Raw genomic sequence first — 25,710 nt, 5'->3', positions numbered from 1 at the left:
CTGAGTACAAACTCACCTGTGGTAAAGGAATTGGAGTGCCCAATAAACGCCTTCCTCTTGCCACTGAGAGACAAAAAGGCAACGAAGTACAGCAACATCAAGAAATGTGGCTGCACATAAGTCAAGAGTACTCCGACCAGATTGTCCTTCTGTAATTCCTCCTGATTTAGCACATGGTTCAGTCTTCACAGGCAAGGGCTCTTTCTCAGGGGGCACTCTGACCATGAAAGAGTTGATTTCATTTTCACAATGTGCACAGTGGATCAATATACATACTTAGCCCACTGTTTTGGCTCGTGTGAATTAGAATCATTTATACATACATATCTATATTAAAACACTCACATCACATGATTTCAGCAAAACTAACGAACTTCACAATGAAAGCTTAATGCCTGGTAAGGTATTTAATATGGAAATAATAGTCATTATAACACCTAACAATAGTTGCAGATACTATCACTTATACATGGGACAAAAATAATTTGAATGTGCCTGTGTTACTACCACCTCATACTTAACAGGGAAGCTAATTTAATACACCTCATTCTCTTCTCATTAATTTTTATGGCCATGGATGCTGCACATAGATTCAACTCTGTAAACTCACAGAATAATGCTCGTCATTAAAAGAATAAAGCCATGTTCAATTTTGATAATATGTATATGTACCATATTATCTAATCTGATTTTTCAAGGGCTTGTGGATCATCCAATAGGGTAGTTTCCTTCATAAAAGAAAACAGAAGGCATTTATTGTGATTTGTAACCCAACATTAGTGTACTCATAATAAACAAATTATTTGGTTTTAGAAAACCCAGTTTAGACAAATGAAAATGGTCAATTTTAACCTCATTTGAAAACAGCCAGATTGGCGCCCATGCCATGCCACTCCCCGCGATGCCACAGGTACCAAGATGCTATAAGAGTAGATATATGAGTTTTACATCGCCTGAGATCACCAATGCAGGCATGAGGCACAGAGCTCAGGGAAACATCTCTTAACAATCACATATTAAAATTGGCTAAGGAGAGAAAGTTTCCTTCGTTTGATAGGATATTAATAATCCTTATTTAAGCCAAGCGCTACCTGCTAGCAGGGTACTCATGCTACTGCCATGCTCGGCAACAGGCAGCTTGTATTGTAGGGGTGTTCATAGCCTTACACCCAGGTGGCCTCACACAGCAGCAACCACACATCACATTTCTTTTCCCAGCATTCATACTTAACCGTCGCGTTATCGCACGCTTGAAAATTTTCACTTTTCATTTAATCGCGAAAAATAGATACCACCATTCAAAAATCTATAAGCGTGAAATACGTTCTCCAGGAGTAATAATTTTGTGGTAATGTTTGAAGGAAAAATCTAATATTTGATGAAAAAAAAAATGAAAAATGAAATTTTAAATAATCACATGGGATTTTCTTAGTATTTCTTACACAGAATAAGATTTTTAACCAGAAAAATTAAACATAAGAGGAGAAAGCTTGCATAGGACCCAAAATCCAAGCAGGAAGAAAGGATGAAAGCTACAAAATGATCCATTCGGGCCTGAAAATTGACGCAGATGGTAGACAATCAGTTAATCAAAAAATGATTTATTTCCAACCATTGTCATCTAAATACCTCCCTTTATAGGATACCAAAGAAGACGTCACAAAGAAAGCTAAATTAAAAGTAAAATAAGTAATAGATTAACAAAATATGTATTTCCAGAATGAAAAAATTTAACTTACTCTTTTTTCTTCGGCGTAGGTTGAGTTTTAACCCTTTGCTGCTTGGTATCTGATCCAGAAATAGCTGTCACCTAAAAATAACAGTAAAGTTGTTTTTATGCCAGATATGTATAAATATTTCGTGGTTATTTGCCACATATAATCTAACAGCAGCATTAATGACAATGTACATATTTTCCTCAACTTAAAGGATTTAATTTAAAATCACATACATAACAATCACTTGTCTGATCAATTCTTTATTTAATACAGTAGAAGCCCAGTATAATGAACGCACATAATCCCTAGGAAATTACTCACTAAACCGAGCGCTTGCTGTATCTGAAGGTGTTGAATAAACCCACCGAAGTCTCATAATCTTTCGTATTTACAGTTTTTCTTTTGTCTCCGTGGTATTTAACGAAGATAAACGGATTAGCGAAAATGCATTTGCTGCGTCGCAAAATTTGGAGCGAAATATTATTTTTGACATAGGAGTCTGCATGTAGGAGCTTTTAATCATTGCCAAGAGATTCAAAGGAATGGTGCAGGAAATAGCAATTTTTAATTGTGCTTGCATAGTACATAGCCCTTGAGGGTAACCCACATCTCAGTTAACCCATTCGTTTAAACAAATTTAAGGGATTGTGTGGAAGTACCGTACATGTCTGAATATAGTCCCCCCTTTTTTTCCAAAAATGCCCGGGATAAAAGTTAAGGGAGGGACTATATTCAAACCCATTTTTAAATTTTTTCCCGAAACTCAAGCCTCAAAATTAGGGGGGGGGGACTATATTCAGAGGAATACGGTATGTCACAGTTTTGCTGATATAATGTGAAAGTTTGAATCATACAGAATTTTGGAGAGTATGAAGAAGAGATAATGAAGATTCACTATGATTGGTCGCTAAGAAGAGGATTTCTACTATCAGCACAGTAATTTTGCATTTACAGATTTTATTACAGTTGATTACTCGGCAGTGTCAAGTCCTCGTTCGCTCACCATTGGTTGATAGTTATTTTACCATCTTGGTAATAATTGTGATTTTCCTAGATGGCAATAGCTGACGATGTCTTGATGGAACTACATTCCTATGCATAAATGAAATATTGAAGTACACATCGCCGGATAGCATGCAATGACAGGTAACGTTGCTCTAACTTTCCATAAGTCAAAAGTCAAAGTAAGGGAGCCGATCTAACTACGACAATTTTGCACTTTCAACTTCCATACCTGACACGGGAAAAGATGGAGGGGGTTCCACTTCAGTGTAAGTTCCCATGCTTAAGATGTAGCCTATTAAATTATTATGACGACAAAGCTAGCCAAAGAGGGTGAGGTGGGACCAACCTTATGACGTGACAGTTAAGCTGAAGATTTGTTGGCCGATCTGCTAGTTACAAAATTCAATCTACATTCATGCACAAATTCTTTAAACTCTCTTCCCTCAAAAAGCTATCCATCGTCTCCTTGGATGGTTTGTGGGATTCTGTGAGGTAGGGGCAAATGCAGGGCTGGATCAACAGGAGGGCCCAAGGGACCAGAGCACTGAGCCACAGGCATCAGACGCTGGGTTGATAAATATTAAATCTGGCTTATTCTACAAGTGGACAGCAGACATTGTCCTGCACATGGATAACCAAGTATAGGGGCACGACAGAATTTGCTTGAAATTACGATGACAAGCTGCACAAACTATATGACACCACACTAAACTTTCATTTACTCTGACATCCGATAAACAGTACTTTCTACCTGAATGATCCTGTTCACTATGAAAAGATATTTTGAACTGCTCTTTTTACAGAACAGGTTCAAAGTGAACGGTTCATCAAAATGAACAGTTAAACCCACCTCTACTAGAGACCAAATGTCAGGCGGGCAGTCACATCAGACTCATACATGTTAGAAATGCCTGTAAGATAATAAATTAACAATGCAATAATGCTATACATACTGTAAATATTGATGACTCTTTCAATCCATCTGATTCTGGAAGAGACGGCAAGCGGAAAATCACCTAAAAGTAATGAAAAATGCTTCAGTTAGCTAAAATTTCATAAATCCTCAAGATTAGCTCCACATGTTCATTGAATTTCTTTAACTTACCACATGCTCTTCCTCAGTACTTGAGCTTTCCTCAGGTATGGTTTCTGGGAAGGCCGTTTCTTTGGGTGATGACAACCAGTTACTCTACATTAAAAAAGTAAACCGAGAAAATAGTAACTAGGCCAAAAACAAAATGTAACAAAAAACGGGCCATATCAAACCCTATCTTATCATGGTAATTAAAATATCAATGCACACAAAAAATGTGTTACTGCTGGATTCGTATGAGGGTTAGACATCCCAAAAATGAAATGTTGTTTCATTCTACATGGGAAAAGATTTTTTGGCATCAAAGACTCATACTTAAGCTTCCCATAACCAACATTTATCATACAATAAATTTTTAACTAGGCTTATTAATATACACTTAAGTCAATGAAAGTTTTCACATAAAACAAATGCAGTACAGCATACTCCCGATTATCCGGGCTTATACATATTTATATTAGGGATGGGCGGATCCAGGATTTTTTTTCTGATCCAGATCGGATATGTACTTGATTTCAGGTGCCGGATCTTTGGATATTTTCAGATCCCAATGCATTTTTAATTGTCTGCTGTAAAAAAAAGTAATTATTCAAGTTTCTTCTGGGTACATGCGATCAAAGGAATGCTATTTAGATTTTCATACATATGTTAACCGATTAAAAGTCATTTTTATAAGCTTTTAATTTAACTGACAGTATTAAAATTCTCCTCATGCACACTTCGATTGTTCTTGTGTAACTTGATATTTTCCTTCGAAGACAATGGTTTATGGTCTGCGCAGTCTTGGAAACGAAAATAAAACATCTGAGGCACGGCCTTATGGAGGGCCAAGGGTAGTTTTCTGAAATCTGTGACATAGTTACTTTTGGTGAGGTTATTATCCTACAATGCTGCGATTCCCCCAATGACTGTTCAATCTCTTGGGAAGAGTCACACTATGTGCCCATCATATTTTACCTAAAAATTTTCCATGGATGAAATTCTGTTGCATAACCTCTCCGAGAGATTTTAAGCAAAATGGTTCATGAGTAGGACAAGCATCGTAGTTCGACGGTGCATACAAAGAGGGGATCGGAACTCTTTCCACTCTCTCTAATAGGATGCTGCATTCACTGAAGCGTTAATTTAAAATTTTGGGTCCAGATTCAAGGTCTTCGAATTTGAATCAGAAGCATCCAGTGAAGGGCAATACCTGTGGATATTTGGATCCAAGGTATCCGATCCATCCATCTCTAATTCATATAAGTCAAATCAATTCCTTGAAACTCTAAAAGGCATATCACCTCATCATCCAGGGGCTGTTTGGCTCCATCAGGCCTGGATATGAAGATAGCATCTATTATGTTGCCAGTTCCATTCCCACCAGACTGGCAAGGAGGACTTTCCCCCAGCCCAAAGCCACCCTCATCACTGCCAGCTTTACCTGTCATTTAAAGAGAATCATTTTTTTATAGAATGAGAACCTGCATAAATGATAAAATTAATTCATAAATTAGGTTTCTCTATCGATAAATATGGTCAACAAGATTAAGCATGCCATTCTGTATTGCAATTGAAGTGATGCAAAGTGATGACTAGAATTAGCCAAAGCAACTTTTATGAATAAAATGATAAAAACTCAATTACCCTGATACCTGTACAGTAGGGCGGATCGCAAAAATCGATTTTTTTCAAATCCATCTGGCCCAATGAAAAAAAGTTGTGGGACCGATCAAAAATAAGGCCTGAAAAATTTGAGACCTGTACGTGAACCCCTGACCCTCGCTCAAATGCAATTTAGGGGGGGAAGGTCAAAATTCGAAAAATACAATATTTTATGGTCATTCCCTATAGATTTTGCCGAGTTACTGCCCTTTAGGGCAAAAATTTCGTGCATTTTGACGTATCTGCCACCGTTTAGCCACAAAATGCCTAATTTGAGTCCGCGTCCGCGAAGAAAATATTCCAACGCCCACGCAGCGTCGCGGATACCAGTGCCGCAGGCCGATCCCTTCCCCTCCACGCTCGCTTCTCCCCCTCCCACGCCTCTAATACAGCAAAATTCATCCCGCGCATGCTGCTAGGAGGTCGTTTATCTTTGATAATATAAATCAGAAGATGGTAGAAGGTAAAAAGCGATGCGTAGTGAGACGACTTGTCCTTTATTTTGCGCCTCGTCGGCGTTAAACAAATCGATGTTACCAACTTTTAGAGAAGTTATGAAATAATTTTAGACCTGCGCACGCAGGAAAGGAGACTACGGTCTATGAAGACGCCTCTCGAGTGGCTATGAAGGTGTGCGAACTATGGTGACGCGCTTCTCTTCCATTATGAATGTGACTAAATGGATTTAGCGGTACCACAGGAAGTACTAAAAATTACGGAAAATCGTAATAGGCCAAAAGTGGGTTTTATTGAAGTATAAGACTCAAACAATTATAAAGGAACATTTTAAATTATGCGATATTTTTGCGTGTAAGTGCATGGAGGAGCATAAAGTTCCCCCAATGAGAAGTATTTTGAGAGACAATCTGACGAAAAGAAAGATAATGGCTGCTGGATTGAACCCTAAAGAAACTCGGCAACTGAGGAAAAAAGGGAATCAAAGGAGAGTGTTGAGTCGATATCGTCAATTCTTGTACGGGTAAATAGTATAAAAAATTTTCTTCATCAATTCATCCGAATAAAATTAAACTGGCGAGAAATTAGCCGATTTGTATCTCTACTTTCCTCATGAAATAAACATTAAGGACTATAACCTCAAATTGGAACTTCTTCGGGGAAATGCGTCTGCCAACTGTGATGGAGGTATATGCAAGAACCAAGCAACAGCAATGCTCGTTTCCGCAACTTTAGCTAACGCAAAAGTCATAACTTCGTAAGATACATCAAAGCTAGTGTACCAGAATTATTTACGTATACAGAAAAAGATGCTAACTCCTGTAAATAAGAAAAGAGGGGCGTCATCAAAGGGTTCCATTTAATTTGAATGAAAGACTATACTCTTGTTTGATGAAAAAAGGCAAGATGACTTATCAATACAAGCTTAGAGGGGAATGTGTGGTGTTAGTTGAAGAAACAGGGTCCCACTTTTGGAGGTTTGCCTCCCCCGTCGGAGGATTAGCAAAAGTTATAAAATCTGCGATTATCGATTCCTTTCCGAGTGAAAATTAGATACACAGAATTAAAAAGGATTTGATTATGATGGTACCAAGCGAATACCGCCCAAAAAGGAGGTATCATCCCTTTGCTATAAGCATAATTCCAACATCCCTTGCAGTGTGGGTAAACTCTTCTCGGGATTCCCACCGGGTTAATTTTTCCATAATGGCCAACATTTCAAGCTCCGACTGGGGGCTCATCCTAAGGGATAAATTTTGTTGAACCCCGAAAAGAGTTTACCCACATCATTCGCCGGGAAAGCATCAAATCATATTTCATCCCTTGCAGTGGTCTTTTTGCTAATTGCACTATGTTGACTTTGATTTGCGACATGAACGTTGGGAGGGTAATCTAGGGACCCAATTTGCGTTTCTGCAAGGATGCGTTTGGCGACCAATCCGAGATTTTTTTCATTGCTGGATTTTAATATCGACATACAGGCTGATGATATATTGGAGAGAGATTCCGGTTCCTTCGGCTATATCTGAGCTTAGCGCTGTGGAATTTAAAAATCTATTGATGAAAGTTCAAATTTAAATTTCAATATTCCTTTTATTATACATACGGACGAGAGATTCGCGAAAGAATTTACCAAAACTTTGTTGACAGCTGCAAAAGACGAGGAATGACACTAACATAAGAAATACAGACTGGGAAGCAGGTAATTGAGTAATTCCTTCGTGATTGTTCCTCACTGGACGATGCTGATACATCAAATATTAGTAAGACTAACGAAGAAAGACGCACTTGGTGTGAATTTTGTTGCATCTGTGGCGTTCGAGAGGAGAGCGGGGAGGGTACGCCGGCGGCCTTCACCCTTATTCATCAATTTAGTCACAGCTGTCGGACAATACCGGAATAGAAATGCATAACCTAAGTTCCCAAACCTTCATAGCCACTCGAGAGGCGTCTTCATAGACCGTAGTCTCCTTTCCTGCGTGCGCAGGTCTAAAATTATTTCATAACTTCTCTAAAAGTTGGTAACATCGATTTGTTTAACGCCGACGAGGCGCAAAATAAAGGACAAGTCGTCTCACTACGCATCGCTTTTTACCTTCTACCATCTTCTGATTTATATTATCAAAGATAAACGACCTCCTAGCAGCATGCGCGGGATGAATTTTGCTGTATTAGAGGCGTGGGAGGGGGAGAAGCGAGCGTGGAGGGGAAGGGATCGGCCTGCGGCACTGGTATCCGCGACGCTGCGTGGGCGTTGGAATATTTTCTTCGCGGACGCGGACTCAAATTAGGCATTTTGTGGCTAAACGGTGGCAGATACGTCAAAATGCACGAAATTTTTGCCCTAAAGGGCAGTAACTCGGCAAAATCTATAGGGAATGACCATAAAATATTGTATTTTTCGAATTTTGACCTTCCCCCCCTAAATTGCATTTGAGCGAGGGTCAGGGGTTCACGTACAGGTCTCAAATTTTTCAGGCCTCATTTTTGATCGGTCCCACAACTTTTTTTCATTGGGCCAGATGGATTTGAAAAAAATCGATTTTTGCGATCCGCCCTACTGTACAGTCAATAAAAATTTGATATAAACTCTGAAAACTGCATTACCCAAAACACTGTTCAACCTCTTTATGTATCACCTTTTAGGGCTTATGTAAATGGAAATTTATTTGTAATTTTTTCATGCAAAAAATTGAACTCATTGACAATCAGAATAAAATCTGTAAGAAGTGTCGAATAATTCAGCGAAAAAATATCTGAATTTATTTCGACTGATTTTTTTATAAAATCTTCTTTTTAATTCTTTTTAAAGACAGTGTTTCCATGAACTTTAACAATTTGTATTTTTATTTTAATGTTCTTCATACGAATCTTTGAAACAAATTTTTCTCGTTGCTTTATCCCGTGAAAGACTGTGGAAAACCAATTTAATCTTATATGACTGCTCTTCTTGCACCATTGGACAGAATTGTCCCAGAGCAAATACAGATTATTATTAATATACTGGCAGATAATTAAGTTTTCACTCAAATCTTAAACCACTCAATGCATGTACTGCATAGCAATTGATTTGGAGTGGTTTCTTGATGTATACCTTAATTAATATAGCAATAAATTTGGAATGTATTGGAAAGAAAATGAGCATTTAAAAAGGCTTGTACACCTTAAAATACATCCTAAATATAACATGCATTACAATAAGCGACCACAATTTTTCACTTACGAGCAACTCCGCCAAGAAAAACATCTCCAAATTGGGGTTGAGGACTGCTTGACATTCTATCCCAAAGTGCTCTGGGCTTTGGCTTACAGTGAGCTGTGAAACAAGGGGTGTCAGGGTGATGGTAGTCCCATAATGCTTGCCAGATTTTGAGGCCATTTTCTAAACGGAATGTTTGAAAGTCTGACTCCTTTAAATGATGGCAGATAGGAGCAAAAAGGTAAATAAAGAGCTGTAATAAGAAAAAAAACAAATATTTATGAAATGATAAAAATTATTACCAACACAAAATTTGGATATGACGTTACACAAGAGAGTAGTGAGCATACATAGCTAACAGTTAAATAAATGAAACACTTAAGCCGTGAAAGGGCTTTTTGATATCGATGGCTTAGAGCCATAGCCATTTCAGAGATCAAGTAAAGACCTAGATACCATGGAAAAATACATATATTAATTTCACCATGAAAAGGTGAATAGAAAAATATTGAGGAACTATGTAACTTTTCATTCCTAAAATAACTTATTTGCAAGCAGTAAAGCTATACTATACCTCATATTATAAGAGAAATAAAGAAAGTAATATATATTATAAACATCAACTCAGAATGCTTCTCATTTCAAAAGTACTTCATTTCATCAGTACAATTACAAATAAGTACAGTCTAATTCAAAAGTATTGCAATGAATGGAACCAGTGGCCACTTTCACCGCAGTTTGGAAATGGAATTTTGGAATTTTCTATGGTAGAGGTAGGAAGGAAATTTGAACAACGTTCCCATATCCCCCAGTATTTTTATTACTGGAATAAGAGCATTATATTCATTGCTTTATTTTTGAACACTTTTCATGACTCTCATTAGGATATTATGAAAACGGCCAAAAACACAAGCTACATCAAATTTATGCTTGAGGCTTTCGCCGTGCTGGATCTCAGTTCCCTCCATAGTGTTTGGGTTAGCTGCATCAAAGTTGTTTTCAAGATGACGTATTGTGGCCAGTGATCAGGACCCAAGGGGGGGTTCCTCTGAGGGTTACAACACACCGGAGCCGGGACCCAGTAATTTAACTGATACGCCCGCACACCCAGGGAGGGGAGTGGAAGGGAAGGAAAAAGGACGGAAGCGCTGCTGCGATAGGAGCCCGACGACGCCTCCGGGGTAGGAATAAGGATGGAAGAGTGGGACGGGAAAACCCACATCGCTATGGAAGCAACCAGGGCCCACTAATAGTGAAGCCATGATTCAATGTTTCTACCGAAAGGAAAAAATTTCCTGCGAGGTAGGAAATTTCTACGATTTTCCATATTGTGGCCAATGCTGGCCACATTTTCAGATCAGGTCTAAGGGCCAACAGATGGAAATGGTGACCCTCCATATATGTACGCATACAATGCTCAGGGTGGCCAAACAGTGGTCCGACCAGTCAGTGTCAAGGACCTCGATTTTGGTTTGCTCTTGCATATGAGTCCTTTACAAGTGCTATTTAGTCTATGCCCATCATCTCTACTGAAACTGTCTGCATCTTTTTTCAATTACAATATCCTCCCAGATGAGGCAAGGGAAATAATGCTTTTCCTTGGCAGGGAATTTTGCTTTATCAATCATAATTTTGTGGCGTTATGTTGTCAAATCTTGGAAATTCATAACGTAAGCCCAGACACAGGGAACTCCTTCCATCTGTAACTGATAAGGTGAGGGGAAAACTCCACAAAAACAAGAATAATAGCCAGCGAGAGAAACAATAGCATCAAAATTACATGCCATGTTCATTTGAAGGTATGTATAAATATTCAATATAAGAAATACATATTTCAATAATAACCATTAATAATCTCAAAACAAACCTTAACCAATACAAAAATCTAAGAAAAAAAAGGTGTGTCAGCACCAAAACTAAGTTGAGAATTGCTATCAGAGGTCGAGCGATGTAACTACCCCAAAGGCCGATATTTGAGAGAGGGAGACCAGAAAAGACAAGAGTGCACAGTCGGAGGGGAATGATCACCGACGGAGGGGAGGTTACTTCGAAGCTGAGGAAAAGCCACCCTCAAAAATGCAGGCCAGCACCAATAATCCAATTTTCCCAAGTGTGGCCGAGTAGACAGAAAACTCCGGAACAGTGCTTGTCGACCAAGCAGGGAATGGGGGGGGGGACAGCGTATAGCCAAGCTTCTTCTCCTCAATCTTCTCGATGGAGACCCCAGCCAAGTGGGGGTGATGGACATTCATGCAGGCCATTGGCAGTCAAGGAGGGGAAAGACATGGTCAGATGAGGTCTTGGAGGGAGAGAGAGTTTTTATAGGTGAGGCTTTCTCTCTTGAGCTCTCTTTAAGGTTTGTCGCTCCAAACTGCAGATCATGCCTTAGCCAAGCACCAAATTTCCACTGAATTCCCAAATCCAGGTATTCATCTGCCATACTTGCTATTTAAGTCTTGATCTCCTGGTAGGCAGGTTCTGACATATATCAGAGTTTGGATAGCGGAGTTTGGAGACAGAGTTCTGAGACTCAGAGTCTCCGAGCCTGAAAATCAAAGGCCTTAGCACAAAAAGTCCTTAGCAGGAGAAGTTCTGCACATAATTTATTTGGGGGTGGGGGAAGGATACTCTAAAAAAATGCCACAATCTTATGCCCGGGATTACATGTATATTGCCCAACATATTTCAGGCTGTAAAAGCAGGGAATTTAGTACACTCCTTCATATTGCAAATTAGGGGTTCATTCTTTGCATGAAGGTGTCCAATCTTCTACATCGCACCACAGGGCTCTAAAAACATACATTGCAAACAATCACTAGTGGCAGAACATGTGTTTGTTAATCCTGGGCATCAGATTATGATTAATGCTTGCAATATTTCCCTTATATCGTCTGGGACAAAATTGAAAAAAGTAGCACACAATTTCAATAGAGATGATGGGCATAGACTATACCATTTTTCTGAACTGACGGCGGCTGACCTTGAGTGTGCTCAAAACCCACCCACTCCTCTAGCCAATCACAGAAGAGCGACATGAGAAAGTGTGGAAGAGCCTGCAGCTCCCAACTCCGTGCAGTGCACATCGCTCTCCATCTAGCAGTGTTGCCAAATCGAATCGCTCAGCATTCGTCCGAGAATCTTCCGCCGCCCCCGAAAGTACCGTTATGCCCAAGGATGGCAAAGCCAGTCGGCCGGATGGAGGGGAACGGAGAGGTGAAAGGGGCTGCGCTTCTCATTGGCTAGTTTCTATTTTCCACCCAGCTGCCGTCAGTTCGGAAAAATGGTATAAATACCACTTGGAAAAGACTCATACGCAAAAGCACGCCCAAATTGGGGTCCTTGACACTGATTGGTCATGCCACTGGTAGGCCACTCTGAGGATGGTACATATAGAGGGCCATTTCCATCTGTCATCACTCAGACCTGATCTGAAGTTCTGGCCAGCATAGCCCAAAAGTCATCATCTCGAAAAACAACTTTGATGCAGCTAATTTAAAAACCTTGGAGAGAACAAAAGTATATCAAGTTATCAATGGAATCCATTATTATACAACAAACGGATATACAGTAAGAAATTCTGGTTTGAATTCAGTGGCGCCAACTCCATGGGGCCTGAGGGGGCCCGAGCCCCCTCAATAATTCAAGAAAATAATTAAGTTATATTATGCTTTGTGAAATCACAAAAATACATTGGTGATTTTTATTTCCCACGCTTGATGATAGTTACCTTTTAAAATAAATTCAACGATGAGTGTTGAAACAAATAATTATAAGGTTAAGCAGGTTAACTGAATCAAGTGGTGTGAATCATGGTAGTGTTTCGGTGCTGCGACACACTTTCAATTTAATCTCTTCCTGGGGCAAGACCTCCGATATGGGCCCCCCAATATTTTTTATAAGTCGGCGCCCCTGTTTGAATTGTACCCATCCTTAACATCAAAGTCAATATTTGCAGCCTCGCTATAGAGAATATAAATACTATACAATACTTACTGAAATTGAAGGTATTGAGAACAGATAATAGAAGGGGGAAGAGTGAATTATTCCTTTTTCATAATCAGCATCAGCACATTCTTCAGCAGCATCCAAAATAATCCAGTGCAAAGTATACAGTAACTTTGTTTCTGCAGCACCAAGATTGACTAGGTTTGTGTCACGCCTACAAGTAGCAAATATATAATTTTACAAAATTTGGCTTCAAATTTTAAAATTAAGATCATGGCATGAAATAGAAAATTGCAATTTAATAAGCATGCTTATAAAATTGTTTATTAATTGATTCAATTAAATAATCATAACTTTTTTACTTAAATTTATTGCAGAGCAATTACAACCAAACCTAAAATTCTGTAACTTTGAGTTGGCATCATGGCATTGAGAACAAGAAGATCCCCTTGATAGGTGAAGGAGAGGATGCATACACCGTTATATTACTTCCTAGTTTGCAACCTGTACTTTACTTCATTTCATTCATTTTCAAGAACATTCCCAAACGTAGGAATACCCATAGCGTAAATTATGCGAACCTTTTGACAAAAACCCTGCCAGAGTCTGTAGTACGCTCAAATCATAGGCTACTGTTACCGGTGTAGAGGCTCATGCCTGACTATGACAATTCCTGAAGCTAAACCAAATGAAACCAGTAAATATCTCTCATAATCAGAAAATGCTACAAAAAAATTTAAAAAATCACTCAAGCGAAGTCAATTATTCAGTGCATTAATCTTGAGCTTAGCAGTTAAAATATGAAGCCTTTATCTATTTCACGGTAACTTTGTATACCAAAAAGTTAGACTTTACGTTGTAACGACACTTTCCAACAAAGCTTTTAATAATCATAAGTCAATTTCTTATTTCCCAAAGAACTTAAGATCATACTTTTAGTTCATATGACGACTTAACCCTAAATAAAATATTATATTCATGCTCACCTGAAGAAGTCGTCCCTACAAAAATGAGACTCCAAGTCACGGCAGTCTAAGACCGTGTGACCCGCGTAAATCCATTTACTGATAATAATAGGTTATTTAAAATGCTTTCACCGAAAAATTATATAAATAAACCAAAAAGCGTCTTTGTCAAGTTATCATCATCAGTATCAACAAAAGACACACGTAAGAATTTCGAGTGATTTCGCGCGAATGGCAGTTCGATCAGGGCGATACAATCGATTAATCACTTGCTTCGATATACTTTCAGGCGATGCAACAAATCACGAATTTTAGAGATCGGAGGTATGGTATACATTTTTCACGTACATCGGAGACAGCGCCCCTATGCTGATATTTGGAATCAAAAAAACAAATGAGTAACAACAAGCGGATATATCTCTTTTTTTGGAGAACAAAGCGCCACCGCGCCACAGTGGTACTAATCCGAACCTGAAATCGGATTCGAAATACGTGCTCCTGTAAATGAAAACTATAAAGAAGGCAAATTATACAGCTATAGCTGCAGAGAAAAGTACACATCAATTGGAAACCGTTATTATATTATTGTTTGATGCACAATTAGGCCCCGAGAGTGACTTTAGTTTCAGAACGTTACGGTTAACATTTTTGATGAACATCATCATGCCGGTATCATTCACCTTTTACATTATTTCGTGAATAGAATGTGTCTCTAAATCATTAAGTGGTTTTGTTTTGATGTCATCTATCTATGGGCAATCATGTTTGAGGAATATATCAGTGTAAATATTCGATGTGAACTTGGGGTAACATTTCTGATGAACAATTTTCTCATGCGGCATTTATCCTTATTTTCATCGTTCTGGAGTAAAAATTCAACTGTGAATAATAAATAGGTAAACATATCGTGTTATCGTACAACTAGAACGCTTTTTAGATGCAAATTAAAGCAATGGGAGTTATTTTAGTTTCAGAAAGTTTAGGTTAACATTTTTGGTGTACAACTTCATGTCGGCATTTATTGGCATTTTACATCATTTAATGACTAGAATGTGTCTCGTAATGATAAAGTGGCTTGGTTTTGATGTCATCTTACAATGGGCAATCATGTTTGAGGAATGTATCGGTGTAAATATTTTATGTGAACTTGGGGTAACATTTCTGATGAACAATTTTCTTGTGCGGCATTTATCTCTATTTTCATCGTTGTGGAGTAAAAATTCGATAGTGAATAATAAATAGGTGAACATATCGTGTTATTATAAAACTAGAACGCATATTTAATGCAAATTAAACCAATGGGAGTTATTTTGGTTTCAGAAATTTTGGGTTAACATTTTTGGTGTACATCCTCATGTCGGTATTTATTGGCATTTTACATCATTTAATGACTAGAATGTGTCTCGTAATGATAAAGTGGCTTGGTTTTGATGTCATCTTACTATTGGCAATCATGTTTGAGTAATGTATCAGTGTAAATATTCTATGTGAACTTGGGGTAACATTTCTGATGAACAATTTTCTTGTGCGGCATTTATCTCTATTTTCATCGTTGTGGAGTAAAAATTCGATAGTGAATGATAAATAGGTGAACATATCGTGTTATTTTACAACTAGAACGCATATTTAATGCAAATTAAAGCAATGGGAGTTATTTTGGTTTCAGAAAGTTTGGGTTAACATTTTTGGTGTATATCCTCATGTCGGTATTTATTGGCCTTTTACATCATTTAATGACTAGAATGTGTCTCGTAATGATAAAGTGGCTTAGTTTTGATGTCATCTTACTATGGGAAATCATGTTTGAGGAATGCATCAGTGTAAATATTCGATGTGAACTTGGGGTAACATTTCTGATGAACAATTTTCTTGTGCGGCATTTATCTCTATTTTCATCGTTGTGGAGTAAAAATTCGATAGTGAATAATAAATAGGTGAACATATCGTGTTATTATGAAACTAGAACGCATATTTAATGCAAATTAAACCAATGGGAGTTATTTTGGTTTCAGAAATTTTGGGTTAACATTTTTGGTGTACATCCTCATGTCGGTATTTATTGGCATTTTACATCATTTAATGACTAGAATGTGTCTCGTAATGATAAAGTGGCTTGGTTTTGATGTCATCTTACTATTGGCAATCATGTTTGAGTAATGTATCAGTGTAAATATTCTATGTGAACTTGGGGTAACATTTCTGATGAACAATTTTCTTGTGCTGCATTTATCTCTATTTTCATCGTTGTGGAGTAAAAATTCGATAGTGAATGATAAATAGGTGAACATATCGTGTTATTTTACAACTAGAACGCATATTTAATGCAAATTAAAGTAATGGGAGTTATTTTGGTTTCAGAAAGTTTGGGTTAACATTTTTGGTGTATATCCTCATGTCGGTATTTATTGGCCTTTTACATCATTTAATGACTAGAATGTGTCTCGTAATGATAAAGTGGCTTAGTTTTGATGTCATCTTACTATGGGAAATCATGTTTGAGGAATGCATCAGTGTAAATATTCGATGTGAACTTGGGGTAACATTTCTGATGAACAATTTTCTTATGCGGCATTTATCCTTATTTTCATCGTTGTGGAGTAAAAATTCAATAGTGAATAACAAATAGGTAAACATATCGTGTTATTATACAACTAGAACGCTTTTTTGATGCAAATTAAAGCAATGGGAGTTATTTTGGTTTCAGAAAGGTTAGGTTAACATTATTGATGAACATCTTCATGCCGGTATTTTTGACCCTTTACATTATTTCGTTAATAGAATGTGTCTCGTAATGATAAAGTGGTTTGTTTTTTATATTACCTAACTATGTGTAAACATGTACTTGTCAGTGTAAATATTTTATGTGAACTTGGGGTAGCATTTCTGTTGAACCAACCTTACAAGGCATTCATCTAGATTTTCAACATTGTAGGGAAAAAATTGAATTTTGAATGATAAGCAGGTAAGCATTTCTTGTTTTATCACAATTATAACGCTTGTTTGATGCAAACCTAAGCACTGGGAGGTATTTTGGTTTCAGAACGTTTGGGTTAACATTTTTGGTGAACATCTTCATGTCGGTATTTATTTACTTTTTACATTATGTCGTGACTAGATCAAAACATGTCTCAAAATCATAAAGTGGTATGGTTTTTATATTATTTGACTATGTGTAAACATGTTTGAGGAATATATCAGTTTAAATATTTCATGTAAACTTGGGGTAACATCCCTGATGAACATTTTGCTCATGAGGCATTTATCTTTATTTTCATCATTGTAAGATAATTTTCAATTGTTAATAATACATAGGTATACATTTCTTGTTATATCATCAGTGGAACACTTTTGAAGCAAAGTTAATGTTTTAATCTCTTGCTCTCCAAAACTTTGACAAAAAATAACAATAAATACAACTAATATATGTAAAATAAGCTTTTAGATCTTGAATAAAAATTGTTAACCTGTATATTTATGATAATAAATCTGAACCAGTAAATAATTCTTTCTTTCTGTTAATCATATATACTAATGCAACTGTTTTAAAAATTCTTCAGTACCTTTTCAAATTGGCTACACATTTGAGATATCAAGGACCTCATACCAATGTAAAGTATTCAGTTGCATATCTGTCTATGTTGACATTCAGAAAAGGGTAACTGAGAAATTTTGTCGTAATCCTTACAATGCTTTCATGTGAAACCAAGGGACTCGAATATTTATTTGCTTACGGTTGAATCAATATCTGTCTCTAATGTTAGTTTGTAGTCCAACAGTACATATTGGTCCTGTTTTTAGTGGACCCTATGTAATATGTTTTCATGTAATTAGTATATTTAAAAAAAAGGGTTTCCATTTACAAAAGGTAAGTACACTACATTTAATGATGCTTATCTGCAATAAATTAATCTTGTACTACAAAGCAGATAAGCTAACCGTTGCTGAAGGTCAATGACATCATGTAGTATTACCGCTGACACTGCACTATGTGAATCAATGGAATACAAGATTTTAAAGTCAACTGCGGAGATGGAGTGCTTTCTCAGATTTTAAGACCATTCTCCATTAATGGACTCTATGGAAAATCCATGATAATTATCATTCACAAACAGTAATAAAGGAAGTGGTCCCAGGTGGGAGCCCTGTGGAAAAGCAGATGTTGCATAAAATTGTGATGGTTCTGCATTCTGGATTTTATTTGCTAGTCCTCTCTTTGACTTATAGCATGGGACCAGATATTCCATTGGCTGTCAGTTTTGCTGCTGATAGAAAAATGATAAACTTTATTGAATGCATTTGGAAAAATCACAATACACTCTACCTGAAAATGATCAGTAAGATCTGTAGCTACAAAGAGCTGAAAAGGCAAAAAGGTTTGTACCTAGTAGTTGAAATACTGCACCTAAATCCTTGCCCTTAATCAGTAATCAGGTTTTCAAACACTTTGGCAAAAACTGACTGAGTAATGATGGTCTACAATCACTAAAGGCTGCTTTACATGGGGCACGTAATTGCGCAGGCTAGAACTGCATTAATTTTCAATATGGCATAAAATTGTGAGAATGTGAGCTTGGGATTAGAAGGAGGCTATTTTGTCATCTCGTGTCCATGCATTATCGAATGCGTCCTAGGAATTCACTGCTTTACAGGACACAATTTTGACTGTGCCTTTGTACATAAGTCTGATTGCGCAGTGACTTGCCACTTTTTCATTTTTTTTTAACAGTGTTAACGTTTTTACACACAGGTATCACAATTGCTTTTTTGGAGGAGCTAGGAATTATGCCAGTATTTAGATACTTGTTAAAGATAATATGGAGAGCTATTTTAAATGTTTTGTTAAGAAGTGGGGACACAAATTCAACTGCATTCTTGAAGGAATAATATTACTTTTCTCATGAGTTACATGCAGAGGCATAGCCAGGAAGGTCTCTTGCCCCCCTCCCCCAAAAGCATTAGTTTTAGCAGAAAAATATTAACCTATAAAACAAATTAATTCAATTCCACCAATACTAGGAAGCAAAACTAATATTGACTATTATTTTTGTGAAGCAAAATACATAACATGTCAATTTTAGAGATAAAAATGTTCACATTTTCCCAGAGGGTTCCACCACTGTACCCCGAACACCATTCTAGCTCAGGTGCCCAGTCAGGAATTAGGCAAGGGGATGTTATAGGCGCAACTAACACTGAGGGATCTGAGGGTATGGAATACCCACTAGGAAAAGAGGGAGGTAGGCGGGGGCCCTCCCCTAGAAAATTTTTCAGATAAATGGCGAGTTTTACCACTTTAGGATGGATATTTTATTAATCCTTACACTATTCTATAAGTAATATTAATGCAATTAAGTAAAATGGATTAAATTGAAAAATTTCTCTGAAATCTGGGGGAGGGGTTTATCCCCAAAACTCCTCCTTGCTGCGCCTGTCCTAGCTAATGCCCTGGTAACATGAGGCCAAAAAATTACCAAATGGTTTAATGATCGCCTATTACTATCTCTTGATGAGGTGATTGAATTTCATGTACTCAGTTCGATCACCATTTTTTTAAGGTTTAATGGTAAATTTTATTTTGAGTGATCCAAATTTTGAGAGCAGGGATGAATCATTTAGGATAATTACTCTTACTAAAGAAATTTACGGGAGTGAAAATGCAAACAGCATATTAAGTACTGTTTAAAAACTATTCATAGCATCATATAGCGATTTTGGTTTCATGAAATCTCATTGTTGGACCAGTTAATATAACTGAAATAATAATTCAAACTAATAAAATCAGTTTTGAAAGTCATACAACAGTGTGATAAATACCACAGGCTTAATGGCAAATATTTTCCTCATACACTGACATCATTGATAGAATTATAGGTACTGTGTTTCCATGTGCTTTTAAGAGTTCCAGTCTTTTTCTGGGCAAACCTTTATTTGTACTATTAGTTCAGCACACTCCCGATTATCCGGCTACGGTTTATTTGGGTTGCGGATTATCCGTGCATGATTGTCACTCTTGCTCATTTTTTTCTGCTATATATTTAAAAAAATACAATCGGACGCAAAATCATCGGAATTACTGCATTAATGCGAGGATACACCATGCTTATTATTTCCGTTACAATCCCCTACGTAAAACGGAAGCGATCGCGCGCTAGCTGCATTGACGGGATCACCGTGTTCCTATTTTCCAAACCTCGCAATGCACGGCCGCGCTCCGTGATCACGGATACTCCTTTACCGACCTTGGGATACACGTCCCGCAGCAGTTGCAATCTGGGCAACTTGTGCGAGACGCAACTAACATAAGTGGCGCGGTGCCTGAAAGTAATATCCGTCGTCGAGTAGCGGTTTTGAAGCATTCGTTCAAACCACTTTACTGCATCCGTGATCACACAGCCACGGATGTATGGTTTTCGAAACCAGGCCTTATATAGAGCATAATTAATACAAGCACAACAATCTTATCGCCGCTAAAAAGATCGAGAACTGGCGAAGAAAGCTCTCATTGAGTCCGGGAAGCACTCTTAACTAACAGAATACCTGCATAAATAATATTATATTGTTTTTTACGTAAATTAGGAACATTACCAGACATTTAAGTAAAATTTTAGGTTATTCGTGTTTTCCGATTATTCGTGCCGTCTCTCCCCATCATTAGCCCGGATAATCGGGAGTGTACTGTATATGAAGTCATTTTCTTTTTATACATGGGCTAATAATTCTCATGTACTGACTAAACTAGCAAGTGGTACTCATTTAAATACAATGGGTCGCAAAGATTTAAATATGGATTAATTTATTATGAAAGAGGTGGTTTACTGTTTATAGCATGTTAAAGTAGAATTGTTTCTTAGGCAATGTTTCCAGATATTAGTAATGGTCCAAGTCTGACCTAAATGGAAAGAATACCATAGAGCTCTGCTAATGTTATATGCACAGGAGGAAGAACTGAAGCCCTGAAATACATCTGAAATACATTTACTCTATCATGTACCTTTCCACGTGAACATGAAACCCAAACACCTAACTTCTTCTCCGTGTTGTACTGATCTAAATAAACAAGAACAGATACCTACCAATATAATTTCCTAGAAGCAGGAAAAATTTAGTTACAGTAGAAGCTCGTTATTGCGAAGTTCATCGGACCGATAGCCCGGAGGTATGTAATAACGAAGTTCGTATGAACGTTTCTCTTAGGAATCGTCGAAAAAACCGTACGTGATAAATGCGATTAAATTACCTGGAAATATATATAAACAGGAAAAATCGTTTCAGTTTAAGGCATGCGGCATGACGTAATCGAGGGTTGATATCCTCCCGAGTACAGTAAGTCCGATTTACGAACTAGATGCGTTCCAAGACCTTGTTCCTGAGTTGATAAAACTTAGGTCCGGCCGCCGAGAGTTGTCCGATGACATGCAGAATAGTCTACGTCTGGGCAGTGTTGCCAGGTGAGAAAGTGAGACGCCTATAAGGGCCTCCGTGAAGAATGGAGACGGAAAGGACGACGAGCGTGAAGGACCCAGTGGAAGAATCACTTGTTTTGGGGATTCGAAGAAAGGGCATGTTTTAGTGGATCAGGCTTATTTCGCTGCTCTGTATGCATTTGACAACGTTGCATGACTAGGCATGTGTGAGGTGCGTTTGGGGGACAGCGATTGCCTGCAAACCGTGCTGGCGAAGGGTTATCCGCACCTCCTATTGTGCCGTCATTGGACCGGTCGTACTGTATGCAAGGCATCGAGGAGTACGGTTATGATGCAGAATGCAACACTTCACAACAATCGTGCGCTAACTCACGATTGTGACGAATTGATCTAGCTGGGCGTGCAACGCAACCGGAGCCGAAAAAATCGCTCTCCGCGGCAAGGAACAACGGGCGAATCGTTGAACAGTTCCTAACTTCACACCGGAATGAATGATACTGTTCAGATTATTCCCAGAGTACGATTTCCTCTACGCCGCACGGCTTAGCAACGGCTAAATCAAAAGGCACCAAATTCGAAATTTTTTAATGCTTTCATGTCCGCAAGTTCGTAAATCGAATGTGCGAAGGAAGAGAACTAACTGTACATCAAATTTACGAGCTGTGAGTCTGTCACCATGATTCCCAAGGAATGAAGTTCGTTATATGACGCTGCGCGAATGGTGAAGAAATAACCATAAATGACGCTCTCGGTCACAGTACAGGAGAACAACTTAAACGTGGCGAGATTATTAAAACTTAGCGTAGTGAATATCCATCTAAATGCCATAGCTTATGCGTGGTACTTCGTAATAAAGTTCATTTTGTAACTACCAGGACCGGGACTGAGGTTCGTAATTTCGTAAAAACGAAAGTTTTGTAATAACGTCTCTTTTCCTATAGCTTGGATAGGCCTTTTCGTCGGGACCAACGATTTGCTTCGTAAAAGCGAGAACTTTGTAATAACGTTGTTCGTATTAACGAGAGTCTACTCTAATATACCACAGTTCTCCAACCACAGTTGTATTCCATACAAGGAATTGATAGAAAAACTTATTTTTCTATGTATAGAAAATTCAGTAAAATGGTAAAAAAAAGCTCATATTGATGACTTCCTATGATCAATTGAGTAAGTTGAAATTATAGTTATCAAGTAAGTGTAATAAATGGGCTATGTGCTTTAGACATTCTCCTCATGCCAGCAGTAATACCAATATGTTTGTGGAAACATTTCACAACACTCTGAAAACCCATTACCTTAACTGGAAAGTTAACAGGAGATTGATGATCTTGTAACAATTATTTTCAGAATGCAAAAAACAGCGTACCTGTCTCAAAAGTACAATAGGATTATTGAATAGCCACCTCTTGGATTTGCAAGCGTAATTTGTTTACACCATTACAAAGGCATCAAAATCCTTGATGAAAATGTAATGGTAGTGACTAAAGGCTAGTGTTGGAATGTCAGAGCCCAGTCTGATCCTTCGTTTTTGTACTTTGTCAAGTTGGCCAATGGTGATTGTAGCCTTCCAGAGTTGTGCTTCGTAAAATGCTGTAGGTTATCTTGTGCGGGTCTTTGTTCACACATGTATATTTGATCATACAGTGACAAACATTCAATATGGAAGCACGTTCATAAAGTTCACTCTTTTCAAGTTCGAAATCATCATACTTCATGTGCCCCTGCCTTTGAAGTTGAAAGTACAGCGAAATTGGACCTTTGCTCATCATCACTTTCCAATAATGATTAATCTAAAGAACAGTTACTCCATTCCATAGAAAAGAGTTTGAAGCAAATAAAATCATTCATCAATCAAAAAAAGTCAGAGCCTCTCCTTCTCCATGTTCTTAACACTTTAAAATTACTGCTCGAGAAATGAGATGCGATTGAGCATACCACAGAACCTCCTAAACTGCAGCATGCAAGAGTACCCCCTAACTCTAAACTAGCAACTCAGTACAGGTTGCACCAAACCTCAAAGGATCGCAAACCCACCAAGCACTACTTCTAGAGGCCTAGCCGAGAACAACTAGAGTCCATTAAAGATTCATTAATGAATAATGAGTGTTGCTCTTGCAAAGATCGAATTTCTTCGAACAGTAATCTTCTGAAAACTGTTTGCAGGAGTGGCCAATATACAGTCAATTCTATGCATCTAAATCACTTGATTGTTTTATAAGTCATTTAGAAGTTGAGCAATTAGCCTAGTGTGTATCACCAGATTTTCAAAGAGGCTGGCTGTATGATACTGTAATCGCAGTTTTTCTAACAATTGTAAGCTCATCTATATCTACTGCTAGAATTATAGATCCGGCAGTTTGTAGTTAGCAATATGATGAGAAGGTATTATCCCTTTTTCAGAAAATCACCTTCCAGATGTAACTAAGCTAATTATTCTATTTAATCCATTGAATTCACATTGGCTTCTCCTAGTAGTTAGGCTTAATGAAAAAGAAATTGATTTTTATGACCCTTCCAGTGATAGCATTAAGCCTCTGTATAAATACAGTATTGCTCGGTAGGTTATATTCCTTGGTCATAAATGTAGTGGTGAGATTGCAGACTGGAAGACATTTCACCCAAAGCATCTGTTGCAAATTGATGGCCTTAACTGTGGGGTTTACATATCAAGGTTTGCTGAGCAAGACCTGAAAGGACAACCAGGCGATCACCCTTTCGATCCCGTTGCCTACAGGAAGTTAATGTTCAACACAATCACTGGGAGAAGCCACTGAAAACCATGCATGTAGGCTACCCAATTGCCAGAGGTTAAATCAATGAGTGTCTTCAATAGCTGCACCTTTTCATTTTCCTGTGTGCCTTAAATATTTTGCATGACATTTTTTCAGATCTTGAGATGACTTGCATCACATGCATCTTCTACTTACTTCTTCCTACTATCTTTTCAAATTTGATGGAGCATACTTCCTAGTTCAGAAGTATAGCATTTGTATCATTTTATGTGCTAGTCATATTTTATTTTTTGTATTGGAAGGTATGCCAAGATCAGTGGTGCCGACTCCATGGGGCTTGAGGGGGCCCGAGCCCCCCCAATAATTCGTTATGGGTGAGAGGAAAAAAGTGTCAGGCTTGTCGATTTTCCCCGGAGTGTCCAGATATCGAGATTAGAGTTATCAGGGTTCTAACTTTGATCATATGTCTCTTATAAAATGCATTAAAGACTTACAATTCACTACTTATAAAATTTCCGGGAAAAGTTCCCCGGTTTGGGCCCCCCCAATATTTTTTGTGAGTCGGCGTGCCTGGCCAAGATAGCAAATTTTTATTTGATTATTCTAGTCATTTCCATACATAACACCTTAAGTCTTCCACAAGGTCATGACTTTTATTTAGCTTTATCTATATGGAAGTGCTAAGGTGCTTTCTATAAAACTGTGCAATATTTTTTGCACTGACATTTGACGTCATGTACATTACAGCTTGCTAAGAGAGCAAATTTTTGTCCAGTCGTTTTGTAAACAGCATGCTAAGAAATGAATACGTCAAGCCGAGTTGCATAGCCATTTCTAATCATATGCAGCATGTCTATAATCATTCAATAACAACTGGCTCTTAATATCCTTCATAAATAACACATGTACATATCTCTCTATTTTCCTAAGTCTTGAAGGCTCAGAATGTTAGGAGAATGTGCAAGGAATTTATTTATCTTCAGTTACATTATTTTTTACTTTATAGTTACACCTATACTGTAAATATGTAGATAAGCAGTTTGCATGTCTCTTTCCAAGGACTACTACCTTGTCGCGGTGGAAGGGCTTGTGTGTTCCGTGAAATCTGCACAATATTGGCAAATGATAAGTTTTTCTCATTGTCATGTAAATTCACACCAATAATTTACAAGGGTAGGAACCAGACTAAAGGTAGTAGGTGATATCAAAAGCAGTCTTATCAACAATACCAAAATGGATAGCTGTTGAGTGTTACTTTCATGTACTTAATATTTAAGGTACATACAGATTTTTTTCTGAAAATAGTCTATGTATTTTTGGAAAGTGTGTCTGAAAATAATTTTTTGAAATGAAAATTTTTCTGTGAAAGTATTGTTGCCTCAATTCAATGCCAAAAGAAAAACAGCTATTTTTCTTTTTAACTAAAAATTTCTTTGTCAGCAAAAACATAAGTCCATCACCTGGCCCGAATGATTGATGGCAGTCCCCTTATGTTAATATAACAAAAAATGTTTACCTATTTTTTATTC

The 25,710-nt window shown here is 37.7% G+C and overlaps 1 protein-coding gene across 1 annotated transcript in view; it reads right to left on the bottom strand.

Moving 5' to 3' along the window:
• Positions 1–25,710, bottom strand: part of LOC124161146 (protein unc-80 homolog) — a 134,860-nt gene that overhangs the window by 93,307 nt on the left and 15,843 nt on the right. Inside the window, exons 7-13 of the mRNA XM_046537385.1 lie at positions 13,109–13,274; positions 9,140–9,368; positions 5,100–5,239; positions 3,829–3,912; positions 3,677–3,739; positions 1,740–1,810; positions 17–217 (exon numbers count right to left, since the gene is read on the bottom strand). Coding sequence (XP_046393341.1) covers positions 17–217; positions 1,740–1,810; positions 3,677–3,739; positions 3,829–3,912; positions 5,100–5,239; positions 9,140–9,368; positions 13,109–13,274 — 954 coding nt within the window. The remainder of the gene's footprint in view (positions 1–16; positions 218–1,739; positions 1,811–3,676; positions 3,740–3,828; positions 3,913–5,099; positions 5,240–9,139; positions 9,369–13,108; positions 13,275–25,710) is intronic.

This window comes from Ischnura elegans, chromosome 1, assembly GCF_921293095.1.
Source record: "Ischnura elegans chromosome 1, ioIscEleg1.1, whole genome shotgun sequence".
NCBI lineage: Eukaryota > Metazoa > Arthropoda > Insecta > Odonata > Coenagrionidae > Ischnura > Ischnura elegans.
Note: the sequence above shows the minus strand (reverse complement) of the source record. Positions and strands in the feature narration are given on the sequence as shown.